Below are 23,295 nucleotides of genomic sequence, written 5' to 3'. Positions count from 1 at the left end.
CAAAGCATCATAATCAGGAGCCAGTCGAACATATGCTTTCTTCTCTCCATCAGGCCTGGTCGGGTGTTGACCTTGGCCACATCAATGTCACAGAGCTTCTTCACAGCCTGCTTGATCGGGTGCTTATTGACCTTGACATCCACAATGAACACAACTGTCTTGTTGTCTTCTATCTTCTTCATGGCTGACCAACAAGTATTTTTAAAGTGCCTGATTTATGCAACGTACTGACTCTACGAAGAGTTAAAAATTTTTTAGACACAAGACTCTGCCTTAAGAAGCTCACAGTCTCCTTTCACAAATAAAAGTACAGGACACAGAGTTAAATTTGAATCTCAGATAAACAAGGAATAGTTAGTGTAAGTATATCCCATGCAATGGGACACCGTGGAGGAGAAGGACTATAATGTAAAGGACGTACAAAGTGCTGGGGAATATTCCCTGGCGTGTGTGTCTAAATGCTGATCAAGTTGATCCAGGGGGAACTGCATGCCCGATTATCCTTGTCCTAGGGTGAAAAAACGAACAGGGTCCTGTTTCCAGATTGGAGGGCTAACTTGCATACGAGCCGAAACTCATCAGCCAGCTCTGCCACCCGCGGCCACTAGATGCCGCAACAGACGCAATTACTGAAACCATAGACACACAGGCGCCTGGCCGCCCAGAGAGGCGTTATCCGCGCCCCCTCGATCTCCTTCCTGCGCGTAGAGATTCTTCCCTGGAAGAGGCGTAACGTGCGGGTGACTGGAGAAGGTCTCACGAGAGTGAAAGCAAGTGTCGCGATTTTTTTTTCGCCTAGCGACTGACAACAAGCTGGTTGCTCAAAGTAGAATCCGTCAAGTGGACTGGCCTGAGATTGGAGTGAGACCCCAGCCCTAGGCTGGGGTTCTTCCCATTTAGAGGAGACGGATTCAGAGGGGTTACAGGTAATTCATACTCAGCCCAGCAGAAAGGAACTGCCTTGCTCCCTCCCAAGAGGAATTTAAGGGGACTCCCTTTCCCCTCCTCCCCGCTACTTCCCATCCCCGCGACAACTGTTCCTTCGCCCCTTCCCCCACCACACTGCCAACCATCCTGCCTGATTCACTCCCCAAGAAACTTAAGTGGGATCCGATCTGCAAAACGGGGGTGGAGATGGGGGTGATGCTTTCGGGATTATTGGATGGGACCAAGGGACTGGAGTTTACTCTCTCTTCGGGACATCCCGTACCCTCCCTCCCCCGCCAGAAGTGAGCCCAGAAACAGAACTCTTTCTAGAACCTTTACAGCCTCCCCTGAGAAACCCCAACAGCCTTGGGAAAACTGACCGAACCTGAGGAGAGAGTCGCCGTCTTCATACGAATACTGTTCTGCCCTGGCGCGTTTATCTTACAGCTTTGGGGAGCCGCTGCAGAAGGGCTGTCGTTTTCCTCCACGATTCCCTCGTTCCTCAGCCAGCCTGCCAGCAGTTCCTAAAAAAGGGCTGCAGCAGAATGACTTAACTGATTGACCCGGGCCCAAGAAAATTTAAGGAAAGTTTGGATGGGGGCGAAGGTTTTGTGTAAAACTGGTGTCTTGGGTAAGGAAGAGGAACCAATGCTAGTTTGGAATGCACCTCCCGGCACAGTGCTTAATGTCCCATGTGATGAACTTTGTAATCATGTCTCCTTTTGCTTAGACCAAGATTGTTGAAAACCAGACATATGATGAGCGTCTAGAGATTAATGACTCTGAAGAGGTTGCAAGTATTAATACTCCAACCCCAAAACACCAAGGTAAGAGAAGAATGAAGAGGAAAGAAGAGAAATCATTCTCAAAACAGAGAGCAGGATGGATTCCTGATTGTCTTCAAGAAGTTCTTATTTTATAATAGCAAATGTTAACTTTCAGTCAAGTTACTTCACTTGCCTTTGTTCCTGTTTTCTAACTAGTTAAGGGAGGAGAAATCACAGCCTCCCAGATTGCAGGATCTTCTTCCAACCCAAACCTATCAACATCTACTTCATTTCACTGCCCTGCTCACAAGGGATTCACTGGTTATTGTTGTTTTTAACTTATCAAAACTATGTTTTGCTCAGCTATGAAGACGCTTCATAACCTGCCCTTAACCTGCAACCCCAACCAAAATATCAATGGAATATCATTAGAGGACTTGACACCATTCATTTATTCATTAAACATTTTGGAATGCCTAGTATGTGCCAGCCTTATGCCTGGCACTGGGTGTACAGTGTTAAACAAAAGACACATTGTCCCTGCCATCCTGATGCTTGTAATCATGGGAGACAGGTGACAAATGAATAAACATATAAACACAATTACAGATGTGATAAGTACATTGATAGAGGCAAATTGTTTGTTGCTATGGAGAATAATGGTGAGGAGGATGACCTACTTTTGATAGTTTGGTCAAGGAAGACCTACGGAGGTGACATTTGGGGCTGAAAGATGAGAAAGATCCAGACACTGAGGAAAAGTAGGCCAGGAAGAGGAAACAGCATGTGAGATGTGAAAAGCCCTGAGTCCTGTAAGAACTTGGGTTAGTTTGAGAACCTGAGAGAGATCACTATATGGTAGTGGGCAGTGGTATATGGTCAGATCAAAGAGGGAGGCAGGAGGCATAACAAGAGAGTTTTGGAGGCTGTGTTGCCGTTACGTGTGGAATGGGTTGAAAATTGGAAAGGTACAAGTGGAGAACTAGTTGAAGGGACTGTTGCAATGGCTTAGTTAAGATGATAGTGGTTTGGACTATTTTTTAATGGTTTGAGGAAGTTGAGAAGTGGTTTGAGGATAGTGGTTTGAGGAAGTTGAGAAGGGAGAGAAGAGACAAATACAAGATATATTGTTCTTGTAGAGTCACTAAGACTTGCTGATGGATTGGATTTGACTTGAGTTAGGAATCAAGTATGACACCCAGGAAAACTCTTTTTGTTTGTTTATCGTGATAAAATATACATAACTTAAAATTTGCATTTTAACCATTTTTAAGTGTACAAGTAAGTGGCATTAATTAAGTACATTCACAATGTTGTATAAACATCACCACTATTTCTAGAAATTTTTCTTTATGTCGAACAGAAACTCTATACCCATTAAATAATTACTCCTGATTTCCTGCTTCCCAGTCCCTGATAACCACTCTTCTACTTTGTCTATATGAATTTGCTTGTTCTGGGTACCTCATAAGTGAAATCATATTATATTTATCCTTTTGTGGCTGACTTATTTAGCGTAATGTTTTTAAGGTTCATGCATGTTTTAGCATGTGTCAGGACTTCCTTCCATTTTATGGCTGAATATTATTCAATTGTGTGTATATACCATAGTTTGTTTATCCATCTATTGGTGGACACTTGGGTTGTTTCCACCTTTTGGCTATTGTGCATAGTGTTACTATGAGCAAAGGTGTACAAGTGTCTGTCTGAGTCCCTGCTTTTATTTCTTTTGGGTATGTACCTAACTATCCAGGATTCTTTTTTTTTTTTTTTTTTTTTTTGATGGCTGGCTGATACAGGGATCCGGACCTGTGACCTTGGTGTTATAAGGCTGCCCATCCAGGTTTTTAACTTGAGCATTTCTATGCTATCTTGTCAGGGCTGGCCAGTTACATACATCTGATTATACTTTTTAATTTTTCACAATATTTTTATTGCTCTTATCTGATGGATAATGATTCAGATTCAAATTTGTTACTATCTGTCATTTGCCAGGCTGGGTCAGTTCCTTCCACATAAAGTTTTCTCATTTGATCCTGACAACAGTCCTGAGTGAGAAATATTACTGACCCCATTCAGAGGTGGGAATACTGAGATTCAGAGAGGTTGTCATTTTGTCCAAGTGGTAGAACTGCCCTTCAATCCTAGTCTTTTGATGAGAAATCCAGCATTGTTTTCACTTTACTAGTTACTAACCTCATTTTGCCAATGTCTGAACTAAGGGCAGATTTCATATTATTTATGTAATGGCAGATAATCAATTAGTATAATGTTTAGCTCAATGCCTTAAGCACAGTAATGTTTTTTTAATTTTTTTATTTTTATTTTTTTTTGTCTTTTTTGTGACCGGCTGGACCGCGCTCAGCCAGTGAGCACAGCGGCCATTCCTATATAGGATCCGAACCCACGGCGGGAGCGTCACTGCGCTCCCAGCGCCGCACTCTCTCCAGTGCGCCACGGGCTGGGCCCAAGCACAGTAATGTTTAGTAAATACACTGCTTAGTAAATATATTTTGAATGGAATTCACAGAGCCATGAGTAGAATTCAGTCTCTTATCCTTTAGCTAGATGTTCTTATAAAACCTGTTCCACAAAATTGTTACAGCATAATATAATATACTGAAGTATTTGCCTTTTAAAATCATTTTAACAATAACTTAAAGGGAACATTTTCTCCTAAGGACTTCCTCATCCTGCCTGTCTTCCTAACAAGATTATGGCTGATAACAGCAGTGATGAGTATGAAGAGGAAAATAACAAGGTGCAGTATAACCCACAGCTTCTTTTAGAATTTCTGCTTTGGGTCTTCAGTAGTTAGAGGTGATAACAGTTAAATGGTAAACATTTCTTGAACATTCATCTCCAGTGGCTGGGTACCTTTGAGCTCATGGAAGAAAATCAGGAGCAAAGAGCCTTGAGATCTGGACTCTTTTTCTTCAGAAATAAAGCCAACTGTTACAGCTGACTTTTTAGTGAGGAATTTTATATAATGAAGGCCAGTGTTTCACAAACTTTACTGATCATAAGAATCAATTGTTGTACTTATCTTTAAAAATACAGATTCCTGGTCACCACCCAGAATCTGATGGTAAAAGCCTGGGAATTTATATTTTTAGCAAGCAGTCTGGGTAATCCTTATGATAGAGCAAGTTTGGAATTATTGGTCTAGGCATTTTTTTCATTGTCAGCACTTGTGATGCTGCCAATAATTTGTGAAAGAGGTTTTAATTTGGGGGTCTTAAGACCCAAATGTTTCTTTGCTGTTATTCTATGAACCTAGAGAATCACCCTGTTTCTGAAAGAAAGATGGAAAGATATCTACATCTCTAGCCAGGTAGGACCTTAGAGTTGTATGCGTGCTCTGCTTAACAGCCATTTCTATTCAATTCAGCCTTAGCACATGATCCACTGGTTACGTTTTAATTGTCCTTTAAGAACAGGAGCTTTGGAAACTCAGGTGAAGAAGAATATTTGTAGTGATATAAACTGATTTCATAAAAAGCCTAGTGGGTAACATTTTAAGGTGGTCCCACTCCATGACTGATGTGCTATTTTAACATCTTACACACAAGATTAATTTATTAGGCATTTGTCTGTGATATATAAAGTACTCTGCCTTTATATCAGGGATTTTGCAAAGTATAACTCTGAAGAAGCAGGCAAAAGAAAAGTGAACAATTTTCTTAAGTTGACTTCCAAATTTTGTATATCCACCCTAAATTCCTCTAGTCTTCACGCTGTGGTCAGTGTTCAAGGCTCATTTATCTTTCCAATATAGTATGCACCCAGAATCAGCAGAAAGGATCTGCTTTTGAATAATCTTTAAATTGACCATTAATATTCTTAAAAGTTCTGTTTGCCAAAATTGCTTCCCATGTGACCAAGGATAATTTTGGCAAATCTTGAATTGAGAAAGAATACTCTAGAAGGTTCTTAACAATTATATACCAGTAAGGCATAGTCACTGAACTAGTTCTGCAACTGTGTGTCATATGTCATACATATTACAGATTAGTTAGAATATATTTTACCTATGTGTAATAAATCTGTTATTCTTAGAGGAAAATGTAACCAAAAGCAATTTTTGGTGTCCTGCAACATGTCACAATTTTGTGTGCCAATAGCTGCTTTACCATAAAAGAAACATTAAATAATTTATAAAAACTGGAACCTAACCTCTGTTAATCTCAATATAAGCCATATGGCATATGGACACCAAGCTTTCAAAACCTACTTTTAAAGGGGGCCAATTGGTCATCCTTCAGGTCCTAAGTGAGGGCATGCCACAGGCTCCAGGCCACAGAGGCAAAGACATGGACCCCGTCCCAACTGCCCCTGCAAGTCCCAAGCGCCACCAGAACCCTTCTCATGGACTTGAGAGGGTAGGATGGTACATAGAGAGCCAGAAGCTCAGAAAGGTAGGTTGTAATGCCAAGAACAAAAGAGCCTCATATCTTGAGATAGAGTGTATAGTTGTTAAATTTAACTTATGGGGGAAGGGTAGGGAGATATGGATATGTTGGATAACCCATGAAGAGAAATACCAGTGAACCAAAATAGAAAGTCCATGGTCTCTGGAACTGCTGGTCAAAATTTGGGCATGGAGTTGATTATGAACTTTCTTTTTTTTTTTTTAAAGATGACCGGTAAGGGTGTCTTAACCCTTGGCTTGGTGTTGTCAGCACCACGCTCAGCCAGTGAGGGAACTGGCCATCCCTATCTATATAGGATCCGAACCCATGGCCTTGGTGTTATCAGCACCACACTCTCCCAAGTGAGCCACGGGCCGGCCCTGAACTTTCTTCTTTTGATAGTTTCAAGCAGCTTACTCTGAGCAGTCTTGGAAATTAAATACTAGGTTTCCTCCCTATGATCTTTGTGAGTATTAAGATCCTCTTAAGTTTGTCTTCCTCACTTCATCTTCCCCTGGCTCCTCCCAAAATAATTATTTAGAGTTGCCATCCTCTTCTTCGAAAGTCCCTAGGTTTTAGGGTTGAAGCTGTCTAGATAAAGTTTATGCTGAGTTCTCAGGATCTCATAGGTAATAGGTACAATAAATATAAATTGGATAGAATTTATACCCCAGCCTCAAGTAGAGAAATGGAAAATGGTTATAGAAAGTAGGGACCCAGTTTGTAGCTAAGCAGGAGCAGAAGAGGGCTCTCAAGCCCCTTCTGTGTAGTGCCACATTCTCTTTCTGGTGATTAGGTGTCAGGTGGTGGGGCAAAGGGGGGGCCGTATTGGTTAGAGCAATAGAGAACTGGCCACGGCACATTAAATTTCTCTTCGTGCGATCCTTTCTATGCCTACTCTGCCCTATCTCAGGAGAAGAAGAAGACCTCACAGCTGACACCTCAACAAGGCTTTAGTGAAAATGATGATGATGACGATGATGATGACTCATCTGAAACTGACTCTGATGATGATGATGATGAAGAGCATGGAGCCCCTCTGGAAGGGTGAGGAAAGACCCCCTGCCAAGGACACTCAAGACAAAGAGGAAAATACCTCCTTCAAAACCCTGAACTGGGAGGACATCAGTTACAAGTGACATTCCAGTATCTCTTTTGATCTCCTCTACTTAAGATTTTCAGATGTCTCAGAAACCCAACATAATGAGTTTTCATTTCTTTTTGGCTTCACTGCCTCATCCAGTCCTGTGATGTCACTTGTACTTTTTTAAAACATTTGTGGGCTCAGGGATTACAGGAGGTTTTGCTGAGTAAATCTAAAAGGATGGTTTCTGCCTATGAGGAGCTCACCTTCTGGGAAAGAAAATAAATTTGTATACATAACAAAGCATTTCTTTGTAGCAAGGAAAACAATATATATGCACACAAGCATTTTACTTTAGGCTCAGATCCTTTTTGGACAGGTAGAGAAGTGCTTCAGAAGCCCAGCATTGAGGAAAAATGTTCTTGATGGTGCTTAAGTAAAAAGTCTCAACCTGTCCAACCCTGGTACTATGTTAGTCATAACCCACTCCAATAGGTTTTAATCAAAATGGATCCTGAGGCCAATCCATTTAAAGTACAATTACTGGTTAAATAAATGATATAACCAGTCAGTAAAAAGTATTATGCCGGTCCTTTAAAAGTATGTGGCAGCTCTCTATGCACTGGTAGAGAACAATCTCCAAGAGATACTGTTAATTTGAAAAAAGGTACAGAAGAGTGTTTATGCTGTGCTACCATGTGTGTAAAACAGACATTACATAGACTATCTCTGTAAGGGTATACTAGAAACTAGTAACAGTGGTTACCTTTGGGAGAGGAACTTGATGGCAAGGGGACACAAGTGGAAGAGAGACATAATTTTTCACTGTATATATTTTGTATCATGCATGCATCATTTATTATAAAGTAGTTTAATAAAAATAAAAAAGTTATTTTTGGGTTTCCCCCTGCAGGTAAGCACTAAGTAAATTAAGTAAATGTTTAATCCCAGACTGACTTCCCATGCTTCCTACTTTGCTTCATGATTATGTCCTATTTCTATAAGTTATAATCTAGGGAAATGTAAATTTTAAGTCATTAATATATTTATTTTCTTTTGTTAAGCAAGTCCCCTTAGAAGAATCTTATCAATACCCTTCCAACTCACTTGTATACTTTGCCAATGTTCATTACATTTTACTTAATTATAATTATTTTGTGTTCTGCTACTTTTTTACTGCATTTTCATGTATCAATACAAGTGCTTTCTAATAACTATGCAGTATTCAATTTGACATAACTAACCATTGTCCAAATGTTGGATATTTTATTTGTTTCCAATTTTTTACTTTTATAAATAACACTGTTAAAAACATCTTTGTCAAATCTCAAATGACACTATTAACAAAGGGAAAAAAAGAAAAACATGTTTATAAAAATTCATTTTTTTCTTGGTGTAAACTATTTTCATGTCAGAAATTAAAATCTCTTATTCCACCTTTTCTTATCATCCCTTTTATTCAAAAAGGTGGAAGACCATGTATGCTACATTTTAACATCCAAAAATATTATGTTTTGGATTTTCTGTAGCTCTGTTCCTCTTCAGTGTCAGAGATAACTGAGAGCTAATTATAATCAACTCTGAAGTTGCCTTGCAAGCCACCAGGAAAGGCAGATGTGGGAGGGGCAAAAGCTAGATTTAGGATCATGTCCCTGTGGTCAGAAAACACACAGGCTGACCCAGGGCTCTGCCACCTCCACTCTTCTCTGCCCACCTTGAACACATGGTATTTTCCTTTCCCCAGGGCCTATGACCCTGCAGATTATGAGCATTTGCCAGTTTCTGCGGAGATTAAGGAACTCTTTCAGTACATCAGTAGGTGAGTACTAGGACCTAGCATCATGCCCCACCATCCCTACCTTGCCCCCAATCTTTTCTACCTCTAGTCTGCAACAGGGCCATCCTCAGATTCTTTTTAGCCTGAATAGTAAGGTAGGTACCTTTCTCTGACTGTCTCAACTTTCCCTGGGCAATATCTCCTAGGTATACACCTCAGTTGATTGACCTGGACCACAAACTGAAACCTTTCATTCCTGATTTTATCCCAGCTGTCGGAGATATTGATGCATTCTTAAAGGTATAGTCAGTACATCCTAAAAATGACTCCTTAGGTGTTTCTTCTTACCCTCTTATTACTCTAACAATTCCACTAATTTCTTTGACTAGCCTTGGCTACCTTGACATATACTTTTCATTTCACTGGAGTTCATAACCTCGCTCCCTACTCCAGATTATACTCATTGCTGTTAAGTAATACTTTATCTCATTATGTATTAAACATTTGTCATGTATTTGCCTCCTAATTATCTATTACTTCAGCTTTATATTTAAGCTCCTATAGATTATATATTTTTCCCAGATAGTATTTGGTATAGCATGATAAACAAGCATGCTTTTTAATACTGGTAATATTGATGAACCAGAAGAGTTCTTCCTGTTCTGCTTATTGAAACAGCAGGTGGCCTTGTTATGGCCCTCTTGTTTTTCTCTGTGCTTTCTTACCTTTTTCTTATACAGGTCCCACGTCCTGATGGAAAGCCTGACAACCTTGGCCTGTTGGTATTGGATGAACCTTCTACAAAACAGTCAGACCCTACAGTGCTCTCTCTCTGGTTAACAGAGAATTCCAAGCAGCACAATGTCACAGTAAGATATTAGCCTGGTACAGGCCCCAGCTAGAGAGGGCTGAGAGTGCAGGTTTCACTGGCATTTGCGCAGTTGACTTCCTGCCCAGCAAAAGGGATGGCTGTGGCTTCAGGCCAGCCCTATCTTTTTAATGATAGCTTTATTGAGATATAGTTTACATACCATAAAGTTCACTCTTTTAAATTGTAAACTCATTGTTATTTTTATATTCACAAAGTTCTGTAGCCATTACCACTACTTAATCCAGAATATTTTCGTCACTTCAGAAAGAAACCCTGTACCCATTAATTGTCACTCCCCATTTCCTCCCCTCCTAGACCCTGGTAACCACTTCATTTATGGTAACTGTGTTTAACCATTTGAGGAACTGCCAAACTGTTTTCCAAAGTGGCTGCGTCATTTTACAGTTCCGCTAGCAACGAATGAGAGTTTTAGTTTCTCCACATCCTCACTAACAGTTGTTATTGTCTGTCTTTTTGATTCTAGCCATCCTAGTAGGTGTGAAATTGCCCCCTTCCCATGGCTCCAGCAAATGCTTTTTTTTTTTTTTTTTGGGGGGGGGGGTAGCTGGCCATTGCAGGGATCTGAACCCTTGACCTTAGTGTTACAACACCATACTCTAAACAACTGTGTTAACCAGCCAGCCCCGCAGCAAATTTTTTTCTTTCTTTCTTTTTTTTTTTTTTTTGGCAGCTGTCCAGTTGCAGGACCTAACCCTTGATCTTGGTGTTATAGCCTAGCAAATTTTATCAGGGTTTCCTGTCACCTTCATTTGGCTCTATTAGGCTTCCTTTTTCATCAGCTACCTGTGTATGAAATAGTGGTAGATGTGATAAGCTGCTTTATAAAAACAAGAGAACTATTTCAGTGCCATCAGCCAGTCTGTTTTTCTAGCAACATATGAAAGTAAAGAGCCTGGAAGATGCAGAAAAGAATCCCAAAGCCATTGACACATGGATTGAGAGCATCTCTGAGTTACACCGTTCTAAGCCCCCTGCAACTGTGCACTACACCAGGTAAGAGATACCGCGTTCTTCACTACAGTAACTCATAGAAACCTTTACTACCTGTAAACCATTGCTCCTGAGAAGAGGCCCAAAGGCTGGGACATATATGATCAACCTTAGGTCCTATGGATCCTGGAAGCTGCTGGCTTAGGTTAAAGACATAAAGATTGTGATTTCTTTAGTATCATTACTTAGCTACATCCTACAAACCCTACGTCCTGAGTAAGTTTGGTTTGTCCAATCTAGGTTCTCCTGAAATCCTATGTGCCACACTGAGGACCTGTCTTTCATCCTAGAATATCCTGATTCAAAGGTTGCTGATGGCATCAGTTCAAGTTTCTTGTTCATATTTACCTCTATACTTTTAGACCCATGCCCGACATTGACACGCTGATGGAGGAATGGTCCCCAGAGTTTGAAGAGCTTTTGGGCAAGGTAAGTGGAAGGTTGCAGGAGGTAAGAAAGTATAGCACTCAGTCTAGGGGACTTCCTAAATTATTACTATCATTAACTTTTTAACTGAAGTGTAGTACACAATCACAAATGTATATGTATCATAAGCATCAATCCATTTTCACCAACTGAACACACTTGTGTAACCAGCACATCAGATCAATAAACATTGCTAGCATCTTGGAAGCCCCCTCATGCTCCCACCTCCCAAGGTAACCACTGTCCTGATTTCTAACAGCAGAAATTAGGTTTGCCTGTTTTTGTACTTTATCTGAATCTAACTTTACTCTTTAGTATCTTGTTTCTTTTGCTCAACATTATGGGAGATTCATTCATACTGTTTTGTGTGTTTGTTCATTTGTTCTTGATACTGTATGTTTCCATCATTTGAACATAAGACAATTTATTATATATCCATTCTATTGATAGGCATTTGGGTAGTTTCCAGTTTTTAGTTATTACAGATAGGACTACTATGAGCATTCTTTTTTTTTTTTTTTTTTTTTTTTTAAAAAGATGACCGGTAAGGGGATCTTAACCCTTGACTTGGTGTTGTCAGCACCACACTCAGCCAGTGAGCGAACCGGCCATCCCTATATGGGATCCGAACCCGGGGCCTTGGTGTTATCAGCACCGCACTCTCCCGAGTGAGCCACGGGCCGGCCCAACTATGAGCATTCTAACACATATCTTTTGTTGAACATATGTACCTCCTGTATTATTATTTTAGATTCCACCTTCTCCAGAGGAGGTATTTATGCTGTTTTAAGAAGCTGATGTCCCATTCATAATTACCCCAAATTTTAAAAAATACCTAGTAATAATTTTTTTTTTCTTAATAAATTTATTCACAAAAAGTGAGATTGCAGAGGATCTGGGGGCTGTACATGGGCAGGGCCTGGTGAGCTCTGTACATGGGGCTGGGAGACGAGGGAGCCTTCATGTGGAAGGGTACTTTTTAATAAAAAATGTAACGGGAGCTACAACCACCCCTCCCCCTCCCCGATTAAAAAGACACAAAAATAGATGTCTCTGAAGTAAATGGGGAGCCTGGGGATTAAGGGTGTTGAAAGGGTTTAACAGGTGCCAGAGCTTAAAGGGGGATGTCACAGGCATTGGATGTCACCTGCATGAGTTGGCAGAACAGCACGTAGTCCTCACTGGATGCCACCTGGTTTTCACTGATAGGGGAGACACAAGAGTCACTGTAGACATGCCAACCAGTCTGGCAATGGCACAGGGCTATGTAGTGGCCATAGTGGACACTGCCTGAGTGGTTGCAAAGGGCATACAGCTGGTATACAGGGCCTCCGGGTTTGTCACTGGCAAAGTCCCCTAGGTTCAGTTGCTGCAGTGGGAAGTCTACACCTACTGAACTTTTCTTGATGGAGCCTCAGGAGGCAGAAAATCAATTCAGATGGAGCACAAGGATTTGGGAGAATCTTTGTACAATACTTCGTGTTTTCTGCGGACATCGGTTACACACTGGGGCATTCTCTGACTCTCGTTCTTCCTTGGTGAAAAGCCTGAAAGAATCCCACAGAGACACCTTGTCCTCAGGAAATCCTTTCTTGAGGATGGGCAGGGACAGGTCACAAAAAGCCTCAAAGGTCGTAGAGCGATACCTGCAGGCCTGGCACTTGAGACAACTTTTCAACTGGCCCACAAACAGGTCCACATCTTGCTGTCCTCTTGCTCCAGATAACTCTTCCACATTAGGTTGGCTTGTTCATCATCACTTAACTCAGGTTCTTCTAGCAGAGCCCCTCCTCGGCGGGCTGGATTGGGAGCTGGACCATTGGCCAGGATTGGTGGAGCCTGACGGCCTTGTCGGTTGATTTCAAGGTATAGCCGCTCCATGAGGAACTTCAGGAACTCTTGGGCATCCTGCTGGCTGTATCCAGAGAAGGAGAGAACATATTTCTGGAAGATAGCTCGGAATCGAGTAAGATTCACACCTTCATAGGAGTCAGGGTACCAGAGGGCACCAGTCACATCTGCAAAAGCTTCAGTGAGTTCTTGGACTTGGCCCCCTCCAGGCACCTCTTGCCAGAAGTCCCTTTGCAGACAGAAGTCCCGAAAAGGCCAAGTGCTGCTCAAACGCTGTAGTACTGCATTCAGGAAGCACATCTTTCCCAGATTTTGGAGGCCATCATGACCAGAGCCCAGAAGCAGTATGTGATGAGCTGTCTTGTCATCAGAGTAGAAAGGCCCAGAGGGTTGGGCAGATATCATGTGGAAGGAGCCATGGGAAGTAGGGAGCTCTGTCTGTATGCTGAGCAGGGTGAGGGGTCCAGGAAAGCCCCCAAGGTGGCAGAAAGAGGTGCTACATCTCAAAGTGGGTGACTCAGGCCGGAGTGCCAAGCAGCTCAGTGCAGTCCCCAGCTCTCCAGTGCCACGGTGCCCTCCCAAGGCAAACCCCATGGAACGCAAGTACCTACTGCTCACAGACTTGGAACGGGCTAAGTTGGTCCGGGAAGGGAGAGGCAGAGCCACAGCTAGAGGTGGTGAGCCAGGCAGGGGAACCCTGTGATCTTCCTGATGGGGGCCTCTGGGATGACAGCCTGATGTCCATCCCCGTCCCAGCTCCAGTTTCTTGAGCTGTTCATCAGGTGGCCCTGACCTGGGAGACAGAGGTCATAGCATGGGGTTTGGCCTAGGGGCTGGGTTGCAGTGCTCTTTGCTGCAGGCCTGGGGGGGCAAATGGTAGCTTGGATCCCACTCGGGGCTGGACATTAGCAGGTGGCTTTCAATTTTGGCCCAGGTGGTGCTCAGAGGCCTGGAGAATTGTGGACACCACAGGCTGGACCTTTACCCCGGTGAGGCTGCAGGGGAGGCTGGCCGGGGCGAGGCTGCAGCTCATGGCCACCCCCTACTACCCCCATGCAGCCCATCACGGGCCGGGCTGCAGCTTTAGCTGCAGTTATTGTCCAGATTGTTCCAGCCGCAGGGGCTGCCGCCATCTTTGTTGGTCCCACCCAGCAACCCCAGGAATAAATTTAATAAGAAATTGGTAGGGATGGCCCATGGCTCACTCGGGAGAGTGCGGTGCTGATAACACCAAGGCTATGGGTTCGGATCCCTATATGGGGATGGCCGGTTGGCTCACTTCGGAGAGCGTGGTGCTGACAACACCAAGTCAAGGTTTGAGATCCCCTTATCGGTCATCTTTAAAAAAAAAAAAAGAAAGAAAGAAATTGGTAAGACCTTTTTGAAAACAAAATATAAAACTTTGGCTGGTCCAATGGTAGTGGGTTATCAGAACTTATTAACATTAGTGTCACTAAAGTTGGTATACAACCCCCCACTGCTAAATTTGACTGGCTTAAAAAAAAAAAAAAAAAAAATATAAAACTTTAACGAAGGGCATAAAACAAGATCTGAATGAATGAGGACTCAAACCACGTTGCTGGGTGGGAGGATTCAGTCTTACAGAACTGTAGGTCTTTCCCAATTTACTACATAAGTGTAATACCATTTCCATCAGAATTTTCACTTTTTTCAGAAATTGAAACATTAATAGTAAACCTTATCTGAGAGAATAAAGTTTTAAGACCAATCATGTAAATCTCGGGGAAAAAATGGAGGATTTGCGTTATTGGACATCAGAAACACATTATAAGGCTAGTAAATAAAACAATAAGGTACTGGCATAGAAATAGATCAGTGGCACATACTAACCAGAAACAAACCCATGTATATGTGGGAATTTGGTATATTAGAAAGGTAGTTTTTTAAGCATTGGAGATAGAATGAGGTTATGATGAGACACTTGACTATCCATTCGAAAAAAATTATGCCTCAACCATATCCATACATGAATTCCAAATGAATTAAAAAGTTAACGTAAAAATAAAGCTGTATGTGTCAGGGCCAGCCCGTGGCTCACTTGGGAGAGTGTGGGGCTGATAACACTAAGGCCACGGGTTTGGATCCCTATACAGGAATGGCCGGTTAGCTCACTTGGGAAAGCGTGGTGGGTTAAGATCCCCTTACTAGTAGGTCATCTTTAAAAAAAAATTAAAATTAAAAAAATAAAGCTATATGTGTACCTTAAGAAAATATAGGAGAAATTTAACACTATTTGGATGGTTAGGTGTTTCTCAGCAAAAGAGATTTAAAAGTCATAATGGGGAAAATGTGACAGTTTAGACTCACAGAAATAAAATTTAAGTACCAATAGATACCATATACAAAGTTAAAAGACAATGGCATGGGCTGGCTGGTTAGCTCAGAGTTGGTTAGAGTATGGTGCTGATAACACCAAGGTCTAGGGTTTGATCCCCGTACCAGCCAGCCAAAAAAAAAAATCTATTTTATATAAATATATAATAGATAAGATTATTCTCCAGGCAAAGAACTCTTACATATCAATAAAAAAAGAAAACTGAACAAAGATTAACAGATCCTTCCTGGCCATTACATTTAAAATTGCTATTCCAGCTCCCCAAAGTTCCCCATCCTCTTACCCTGCTTTTTCTCCCTAACACTTATCTTCTAACATACTATATAACTTAATTATTTAGTTTCTCCCTACTAAAATGTAAGCTCCATGAAGAAAGAGATTTTTTTGTACATATTTATTGAGGAACTGATTGTAAAAGCAAAAAATTTGAAAAAATCTCTTTCTTTATAGCATTTAAAGCTGTACCTGAGGAAAATTGTGATTGGGGGATTGAATAGCCAGATTGTAGTACATCCATTCAGTGAAATACTATGCAGTGGAATATTATTTGGCCTTATTTTGCTCTGAAATGAAGAAATAGCAATGATATGTTATTAAATGAAAAAAGCAGATGGCAGAACTATATGCACTCTGTTTTTTGTAAAAGAAAAAAAGTTTTAAGCAGCCAGTGGTTTGTGTTTGGGCGGCTGGCTGGTACAGGGATTGAACCCTGGATCTGATATTATCAGCACCACATGCTAACCAACTGAGCTAAGTAGTCCAAGAAGCCAGTGGTTTTTTATCTTACAGTATGGTTTGTTTAGATCCAGAGTCTGTCACCTGAGATGTCATGTCCCTTTTTTCTGTTCCTATGGTGTCCCAGGACCATTAGGCATTATAGTACCAAGTAACTGTAAATACTTGGCCATAACCTGGGACCAGTTTTTCTTCACAAATCCACTCAGAAATGGCAGTATATTTTACTTATAAAATCTTTTGGTCCTAATGGATCATCTGCTACTTTGGTGGTTAATGAGTATGACTAATTCTATCTTACTTATGGGGGGAAGGGGAGAGAATGTGTTCATTTGCCGGGGCTGCCATAACAAAGTACCATAGATTGGGTGGCTTAAACAATAGAAATTTATTTTTTCACAGTTCTGAAGACTAGCATTCCAAGATCAAGTTGTCAGCAGGGCTGATTTCTTCTGAGGCCTCTCTCCTTGGCCATCTTTTCTGTGTCTTCACATGGTCTTCCCTCTGTATGTTCTGTGTCCTAATTTCTTGTAAGGATGCCAGCATATTGGATTAGGGCCCAACCTGATTACCTCATTTTAACTTATCTCTAAAGACCTTATCTCCGAATATAGTCACATTCTGAGGTACAGGCGTTAGGACCTCAAAATACGAATTTTGGGGGAACACAATTCAGCCCATAACACATGTCTTATGCTAGGAGCTCTTATCCCTCAGAGAGAGAGAGCGTGGTTCTGGGACCGACGAAACTTCAACTTTTTGACTTTGGTCCATCCCACGCCCCTTCTAGGTGAGCCTGCCCACAGCAGAGATTGATTGCAGCCTGACAGAATACATTGACATGATCTGTGGTAAGCTTCTCCATCCTTTCCTCATCGCTGTCTCTGGATAGATATATTCCAGGCTTTTGAAAAGGCTTGTTTACTCTGGGAAGATGGCATCTTGAGTTACAACCTTCACTTTAAGCCAGTTGTGCTATTTGGCATCACTTAAGGGTGGTGTTTGGGCTTATGTGAATACTTGCTAGGTATTTAACCCCTGTAAAGCTACACGACTATACCAGTTGTCTTGTTTGGGCCATTGATAACTAAAGCCAAAACATTTCATTATTTTAGTTATACTAAGTTTCCATTTGTATTGTCAGGGCTAGCACTCAGACCCTTCAAACCCATTGTACAGACTGGGTCACCAGACCCCTCACGCAGGTCCATGCTAGGTAATTGGGAAAGATCCTGGGAATGGTTGGCAGATGACAGAAGCTCAATCCTCAGCAGCAGCAGTGGTGGTGGCCTCTCAGGGCAGCAACATCCTCCAGCAGCAGTAGCGGCCTCCCTATGGCCTCCCCCCCCAGGGCATCCCAGTGGCGGGGAGGCCCCCCATGGATTAGAGCCACTCATCCTTTATACTTAAGTCTATAACCCAGGACACCTGGGGGCACATGTGCAATTACATTAGACAATAACCAAGGAACACCTGGGTGCACGTGCATATTTACATCAAATGCTCAGCAAGATTCTGAACACCTGAGGGGTCCTGACCATTTTCCTTCACTTTCCCTACAACCTCCAAAGTCATAGTAACATATCCCATCTGGGAGGGGTCTGGCTATCCTAAACAGAAATGCCCCCTAATTCCCAGAGTTTGTTTAGTTCTGTTCCTTGGAGTTGTTCTTCATTTCAGCCATCTTAGACATCCCTGTCTACAAGAGTCGGATTCAGTCCCTTCACCTGCTCTTTTCCGTCTACTCAGAATTCAAGAACTCACAGGTGAGACAAACATCAGGGGCTGACATGCCTTAGTGAGGATCACTGCGGTTACCACTACCCTGAGCCTGTGATTGCGTCCTATGGCAATGGAGGGTGTCTCCGCCCAGAATTACCATTGCCCTTGCCCATCACTAAGAAAACAGCAAAGCAGGAGGGGCGGGGTTTTCAAAGGAAGAGGAAAGGAGAAGAGATGTGGGCCTTGGATGAAGCTAGCTGAGAATCTGCAGAGGACGCTCATTATTACTGGGGAACCAAGAGGCCTAATGCGTGGATGCAGGGAGGAAGTAAAAAGCGTTCATTTTTGAAGAAGGTGGAGCAAATCTCCAGCTCTTTTTCAAACACAACACCAATAAAAGAAAAAGGATCAAAGACAACACCAAGGAGTTGTTTTGGAAACAGAATTGGGAGAAAATTGGAGCTTAAAGGGGTTTTTAAGAGGTTAGTTCCTGCTAAAATGTAGCAAGTAACTTATCCTAAAAACTTAATGTTTTCTCTCCTCTTTCCTCATAGCATTTTAAAGTTCTCGCTGAAGGCAAGAAAGCATTTACCCCTCCATCCAACTCCGCTTCCCAAGCTGGAGACGCAGAGACATTGACCTTCAGCTGAGACACCTCCCGAGGCTCTCTGTTTCAGGGCTGAGTGGGCTCCTCTACCCCAGCTGAGACGGAGAGATTGTTGTCAGGCACCTGGCATCCTTGCCCATGCCACAGCTTGGCTCAGGGGCTGTGTGTGTCCTGCATCCTTTCTGCCAGAGAGCTCTCCACATGTTTGTTAAACAGCTCTGCCTGTCTCAGACTGCCTTCCCAGGGGAGTTATGCATCTACACCACTGTGGAGATTTGAGTTAAAAGAATTGGGATTTCTGAGATGCTCCGGCTCAGGTTGGGAGGAAAGCTTAAAAGATGTTCTTTTAGGGATAGGGATGGAATTATTTTCTTTCTTACAGTTAGTTGGCATAGATTTTACAAATAAAATGCTCTATCTGTCAGGTTATCCTGCTGTTCTGTAGTATGAAAGGGAAAAGGCTGACTGACATAAGGCAGAGACAAGGAACTTGGCCTAGTAATGGGCATTAAGTCAAAAGCAGTTTTAGCAAACCAGCTTTGTGAAATAAAATTAAAACCCAATCCTTTAAGATTGGCAGGAGAGAGGAATCATTTTTCTCCCAGAATTTAATTTTTCTAGGTATCTCTTCCCAGTAAATGCTGCCTTCCTTATGGGCAACCTGCCTGTCTTCCTCCAGACCTTCCTGGTTGTGGTCTCAGGGGGCCTAGCTATTGCAGTAATCCAGGTGAGACAGGAATTGTGGATTGGATTAGGGTGGTAGTTGTGGTAGTAGTAGAGATAGGTGGATTCAGGAAATATTTTGGAGTTCTATCAGCTAAGCTTCAGTCAGGAAATCTGAAACTATGCTAATTGTTTCTAACAAAGAGTGTTTAATGTAGGAAATTGGTTACCAAAGTGTTGGAAAGGAGCAGAAGGGAGAATGGAGGGGACTGAAGGAACATAAAGGTCAAAAAGGAGTGTTGTCCCTTGCAGGTGCTGCCAGCAAAAGAGGTGCTGCTGTGGCCAGGTGGTGCATGGCTGAGGAGGTGCCACACTCAGGCCCTCGCTCCCACCGCAGTCCCACTACGGTGACTGAGTTGTGGCTGCTGCTTCCTTTCTCCACCTTCTCATCTCCTGCCAGTGCCTCCCACTGGCAGAAGTTAACAGCTGGCCAGGGAATCTGGAAAATGCAGCAGTACAAAGCAGAGTCTAGAAGGGAGGGTGTGGGGCTGAGAGATAATATAATAATAGAGGTAGAACCAGCAGAACTTGGTGATAGAGGGAATGTGGGGGATGGAAGGAAAGAAATCAAGAGTGATTCCCAGGATTTTTTGGCTTGAGCAACTGAATGGATAAAGGGGGCAAGTACTGATGGGTGGGGATGTGGGACAAAAATTGATTGGCGGGGAAGATTACATTTAAGTGCTACACCGCCAGCCTTATATGTACACAGTAAACACATCGGACAGGAAAGGAATTATTTCTTAAAACCAACTATGATCACATCACTCTTGAGTTTGAGGAGCAGTCACTTTTGAGCTCAGGCCTTACTTTGATATATCAGGTCCAGGTGCTCTGCTCTCAAATGGGCACCGTTAATGCTCACATTTGACTCAGGGAATGAAGGGAGGCAAAATTTAATAGGAGCTCAAGTGCTTTATTACGTTTTCAGGAACCAATCAGATTGCCTTCTTGGCTAGAGCTGAGACTCAGCACTAATAAATGTGGTCGATTCTCTTTATTCACGGTACTTAATTCTATAAAGTCACCGCAAACACTGAGTTAGCAGATACTGAACCATTGCTCCTAGAGGAAATACAGGGTTAGATTCCTGTGTGCCTCTGGTCGTAACATTTTGTCCACCGACCCCTAATCCACTGAACTTACAGCCAACAGCACCATAAACCATGCCCAAACAAAGCTTATCTAATACATTTTCTCCGTAAGGTACATCACAACCTTCTTACACATGGGAACATGAGATAGTACTTCAGCATTACACTTGGAGGCCATTTAAAATAGTAAAATCACAAGAAAAATGTAAAAAAATGTGGCACTATATAGACTGCAAAAAAGATGCTTGTTTACACCATGAGAGTTGAAACAAAAAGGCAGAGCATCACGTTCAGCCTCAGCTGGGAATGGGCATCAGGCAACTCAAAGTTTTTGCTTCTCTGAGCATGTCCGAAAATGACCTTGAAAACACCACAGGTAGTGATTTTGGGATTACAAATAAATTTTTGCAAGTAGGTGGACTCAGAATCTAAACAATAACGATCAGCAGTACTTCTTAAATTCCTGGTTGATGTGTGGGCCTTTCAGCTCCTCTCGCCCCAGCACGTCCACCCTGGCTCTCCAGAGATCGTGTTCAGGCACTGTTCTCATCAGGGCTCCTGTCTCCTCTTCACCAGTCTCGAGTTATTCCCTTTTGGCTACTTACTCCTGTGGCCCTAGCAAAAGTCAGTTAACCTATGCCTTAGACGATCCAGCTGTAAAACAGTTATAATGAACACCAACTTACCTCTTAGAATACTCTCTCCCTATCCCAAGATCCTCGTTTTCCTTAATACCTAGATGTGAACTGCAAAGCCAATCTGCTTGCTGTGCTGTACACGTGGATCATGAATTTTGTTTCTTTTTTTAGAGGTGCTTGCTCTCACCCACCAGCAATACAACCCGCCAAACAGGATAATTTGGTAACTGATCACTCTCCCCTCACTTCTTTTTTAAAAATTTATATTAATATTTTTATTTTTATTTTTGTGGCTGTCTGAACCTGTGACCTTGAGGTTATAAGTCTGCATTCTAACAAACTGAGCTAACCGGCCAGCCAAGTCATGAGTTCTAACTAAACTTTTATGTAGGCTGGAGGTGTCCCTCACCTTCTCTGCTGATCCTAGGCTCGTGACACCTCCAAATAAACAAAAATGGACACAAGTATTTACATCTTCACTCCCTTCTCTAATCTTACTAAAATGATTATAGGAATAAAAAAACAAAAGGCAAAAAACAGTAAGGACAGATAATAGGAAAGAAAATGCTGATAGACTAGATAGCAACATAATTTTGGAAGATGGACAAGTGGTAATTGATTTAGCAGCGGGGAGGAAAAAACCCTGGAATCTGCCTATGGAGGAGAGGGCCTGAGAGCCAGTAAGAAGTAAGCTATTTGACTTTGCAGAAATTCTGGAAAGGATCAGGAATAGAAAGTGTCAGATGTTTCTGATGGCAAGTTTGCAGGGTGGGGCTGAAAACAGGAGGATTGATTGAAGGTTTGTATAAGTAGGTCCCCAGAACCTTCCCACCTGTGCCACCCACCTCCTTACCCCAACAGAAGATGGGCACCTTTGAACCAAGGAGACTATGAAGACTATGAATGTGAGAATTCCAAGTGACTATAAAGGTAGAAGGGGCCATATTTAAAATAAGAGAATTAAATAAAGGAATGAGCATGATATCCTCAGCCTTCTTCCTGACTTATACCTCCAAAGCAAAATATTGGAGGAAACCAGGAAACTGATCAGGCAAGGAGAAGAGATCTACAGATTCTGACAATTAGGGTTCTTTAAGCAAATGTTTATGTCCTTCCTTACACATCAACTTCCAATCAGTTTTTGTTGTCTCATTTCTGTGTATGTGTACACACAGCAACAACCAGACATAAGGAGACAGAAGACAACACAAACCAACTAGATCTAATAGAATACTCTATCCAACAACAACAGCATACACATTCTTCTTGAGTACACATGGAATATTGTCCAGGATAGACCATGTTAGGCCACAAATTGTCTCAATAGATTTAAAAAGATAGATATACAAAGTATTTTCTCTGACCACAATGGGATGAAGTTAGTAGTAATAACAAGAAAAACTGGAAAATACACAAATTTGTAGAAATTAAGCAATATACTCTTAAACCAACAGTGGGTCAAAGAAGAAATCACAAGAGAAATTAGAAAATACTTACAGACAAATGAAAAAACACAACATACCAAAACTTACGGAATGCAGCAAAAGCAGTGCTCAGAGGTTATAGCTATAAATGTTTATATTAAAAAAGGAGAAAGATCTAAAATAAAGTTTACAACTTCAGGAACTAGAAAAAGAACCAAGTAAACCCAAATCTAGCCGAAGGAAGGAAATAAAGACAAAGCAGAAATAAATAAAATAAGAGAATAGAAAAACAATTTAAAAGTAAAATGAAAAGTTGACTCCGAATAGATTAACAAAATTGAAAAACCTTTAGCTAGAATATCTAACAAAAAAAGAAGACAAATAACTAAAATCTGAAATGAAAGTGGGGGCATTACTACTGATTCTATAGAAATAAAAAGGATGAGAGATGATGGAGTTTGGATGTGTTGTCCCCTCCAAAACTCAGGTGGAAATTTGATCTCCACTGTGGCAGAGTTGAAAACTAATTGAGTCATGGGGGCAGATCCCTCATGAATGTATTAATGCTCTTCCTGGGGGAGGGGGGTAGTGAGTGAGTTCTCATGCTATTAGTTCCCGCGAGACCTGATTGTTTAAAGGACCCTGGCACCTCCTCTCTCTCTCTTGCTTCCTCTCTTGCTTCCTCTCGCCATGTGATCTGTTTGTACCCGCCGGCTGCCTGCCACTTTCTGCCATGAGTAGAAGCAGCCTGAGGCCCATGCCAGATGCAGCTGTCCCAGAAACATAAGCCAAATAAACCTCTCTTCTTTATAAATTACTCAGTCTCAGGTAATTCTGTTATAGCAGCACAAAATGGACTAAAACAAGAGA

At 42.0% G+C, this 23,295-nt stretch overlaps 1 protein-coding gene and 1 pseudogene across 3 annotated transcripts; one reads left to right on the top strand and one right to left on the bottom strand.

The window, feature by feature from the left end:
* Positions 1 to 721: 721 nt before the first annotated feature.
* Positions 722 to 23,242, top strand: IFT46 (intraflagellar transport 46). Of its 3 annotated transcripts, none has more exons than XM_063094018.1 (12): positions 722 to 926; positions 1,658 to 1,754; positions 5,960 to 6,112; positions 7,020 to 7,153; positions 8,935 to 9,009; positions 9,174 to 9,267; positions 9,708 to 9,836; positions 10,731 to 10,852; positions 11,212 to 11,278; positions 17,008 to 17,068; positions 17,898 to 17,983; positions 18,494 to 23,242. In XM_063094018.1, the coding sequence occupies exons 2-12, from the start codon at positions 1,704 to 1,706 to the stop codon at positions 18,587 to 18,589; spliced, it is 1,068 nt and encodes a 355-aa protein (XP_062950088.1). In that variant the 5' UTR covers positions 722 to 926; positions 1,658 to 1,703; the 3' UTR covers positions 18,590 to 23,242. The 3 variants fall into 3 exon arrangements, with proteins under 3 accessions (XP_062950088.1, XP_062950089.1, XP_062950090.1); XM_063094019.1 differs by lacking the exon at positions 722 to 926 and adding an exon at positions 4,376 to 4,455 and having other exon boundaries at positions 1,671 to 1,754; XM_063094020.1 differs by lacking the exons at positions 722 to 926; positions 5,960 to 6,112 and adding an exon at positions 4,376 to 4,455 and having other exon boundaries at positions 1,671 to 1,754.
* Positions 12,390 to 14,159, bottom strand: LOC134374941 (ubiquitin carboxyl-terminal hydrolase 21-like; annotated as a pseudogene).
* Positions 23,243 to 23,295: the final 53 nt, after the last annotated feature.

Source organism: Cynocephalus volans, chromosome 4 (genome assembly GCF_027409185.1).
Source record: "Cynocephalus volans isolate mCynVol1 chromosome 4, mCynVol1.pri, whole genome shotgun sequence".
Taxonomy (NCBI): domain Eukaryota; kingdom Metazoa; phylum Chordata; class Mammalia; order Dermoptera; family Cynocephalidae; genus Cynocephalus; species Cynocephalus volans.
This window is presented reverse-complemented; position numbering and strand designations above follow the sequence as displayed.

Coding starts and splice junctions, on each gene's coding strand:
- IFT46 (XM_063094018.1), top strand. CDS start 1,704: ATGACTCTGAAGAGGTTGCAAGTATTAATACTCCAACCCCAAAACACC. Junction 10,853..11,211: donor GCAACTGTGCACTACACCAG/GTAAGAGATACC, acceptor CTATACTTTTAG/ACCCATGCCCGACATTGACA. Junction 17,984..18,493: donor CAGAATTCAAGAACTCACAG/GTGAGACAAACA, acceptor CTTTCCTCATAG/CATTTTAAAGTTCTCGCTGA.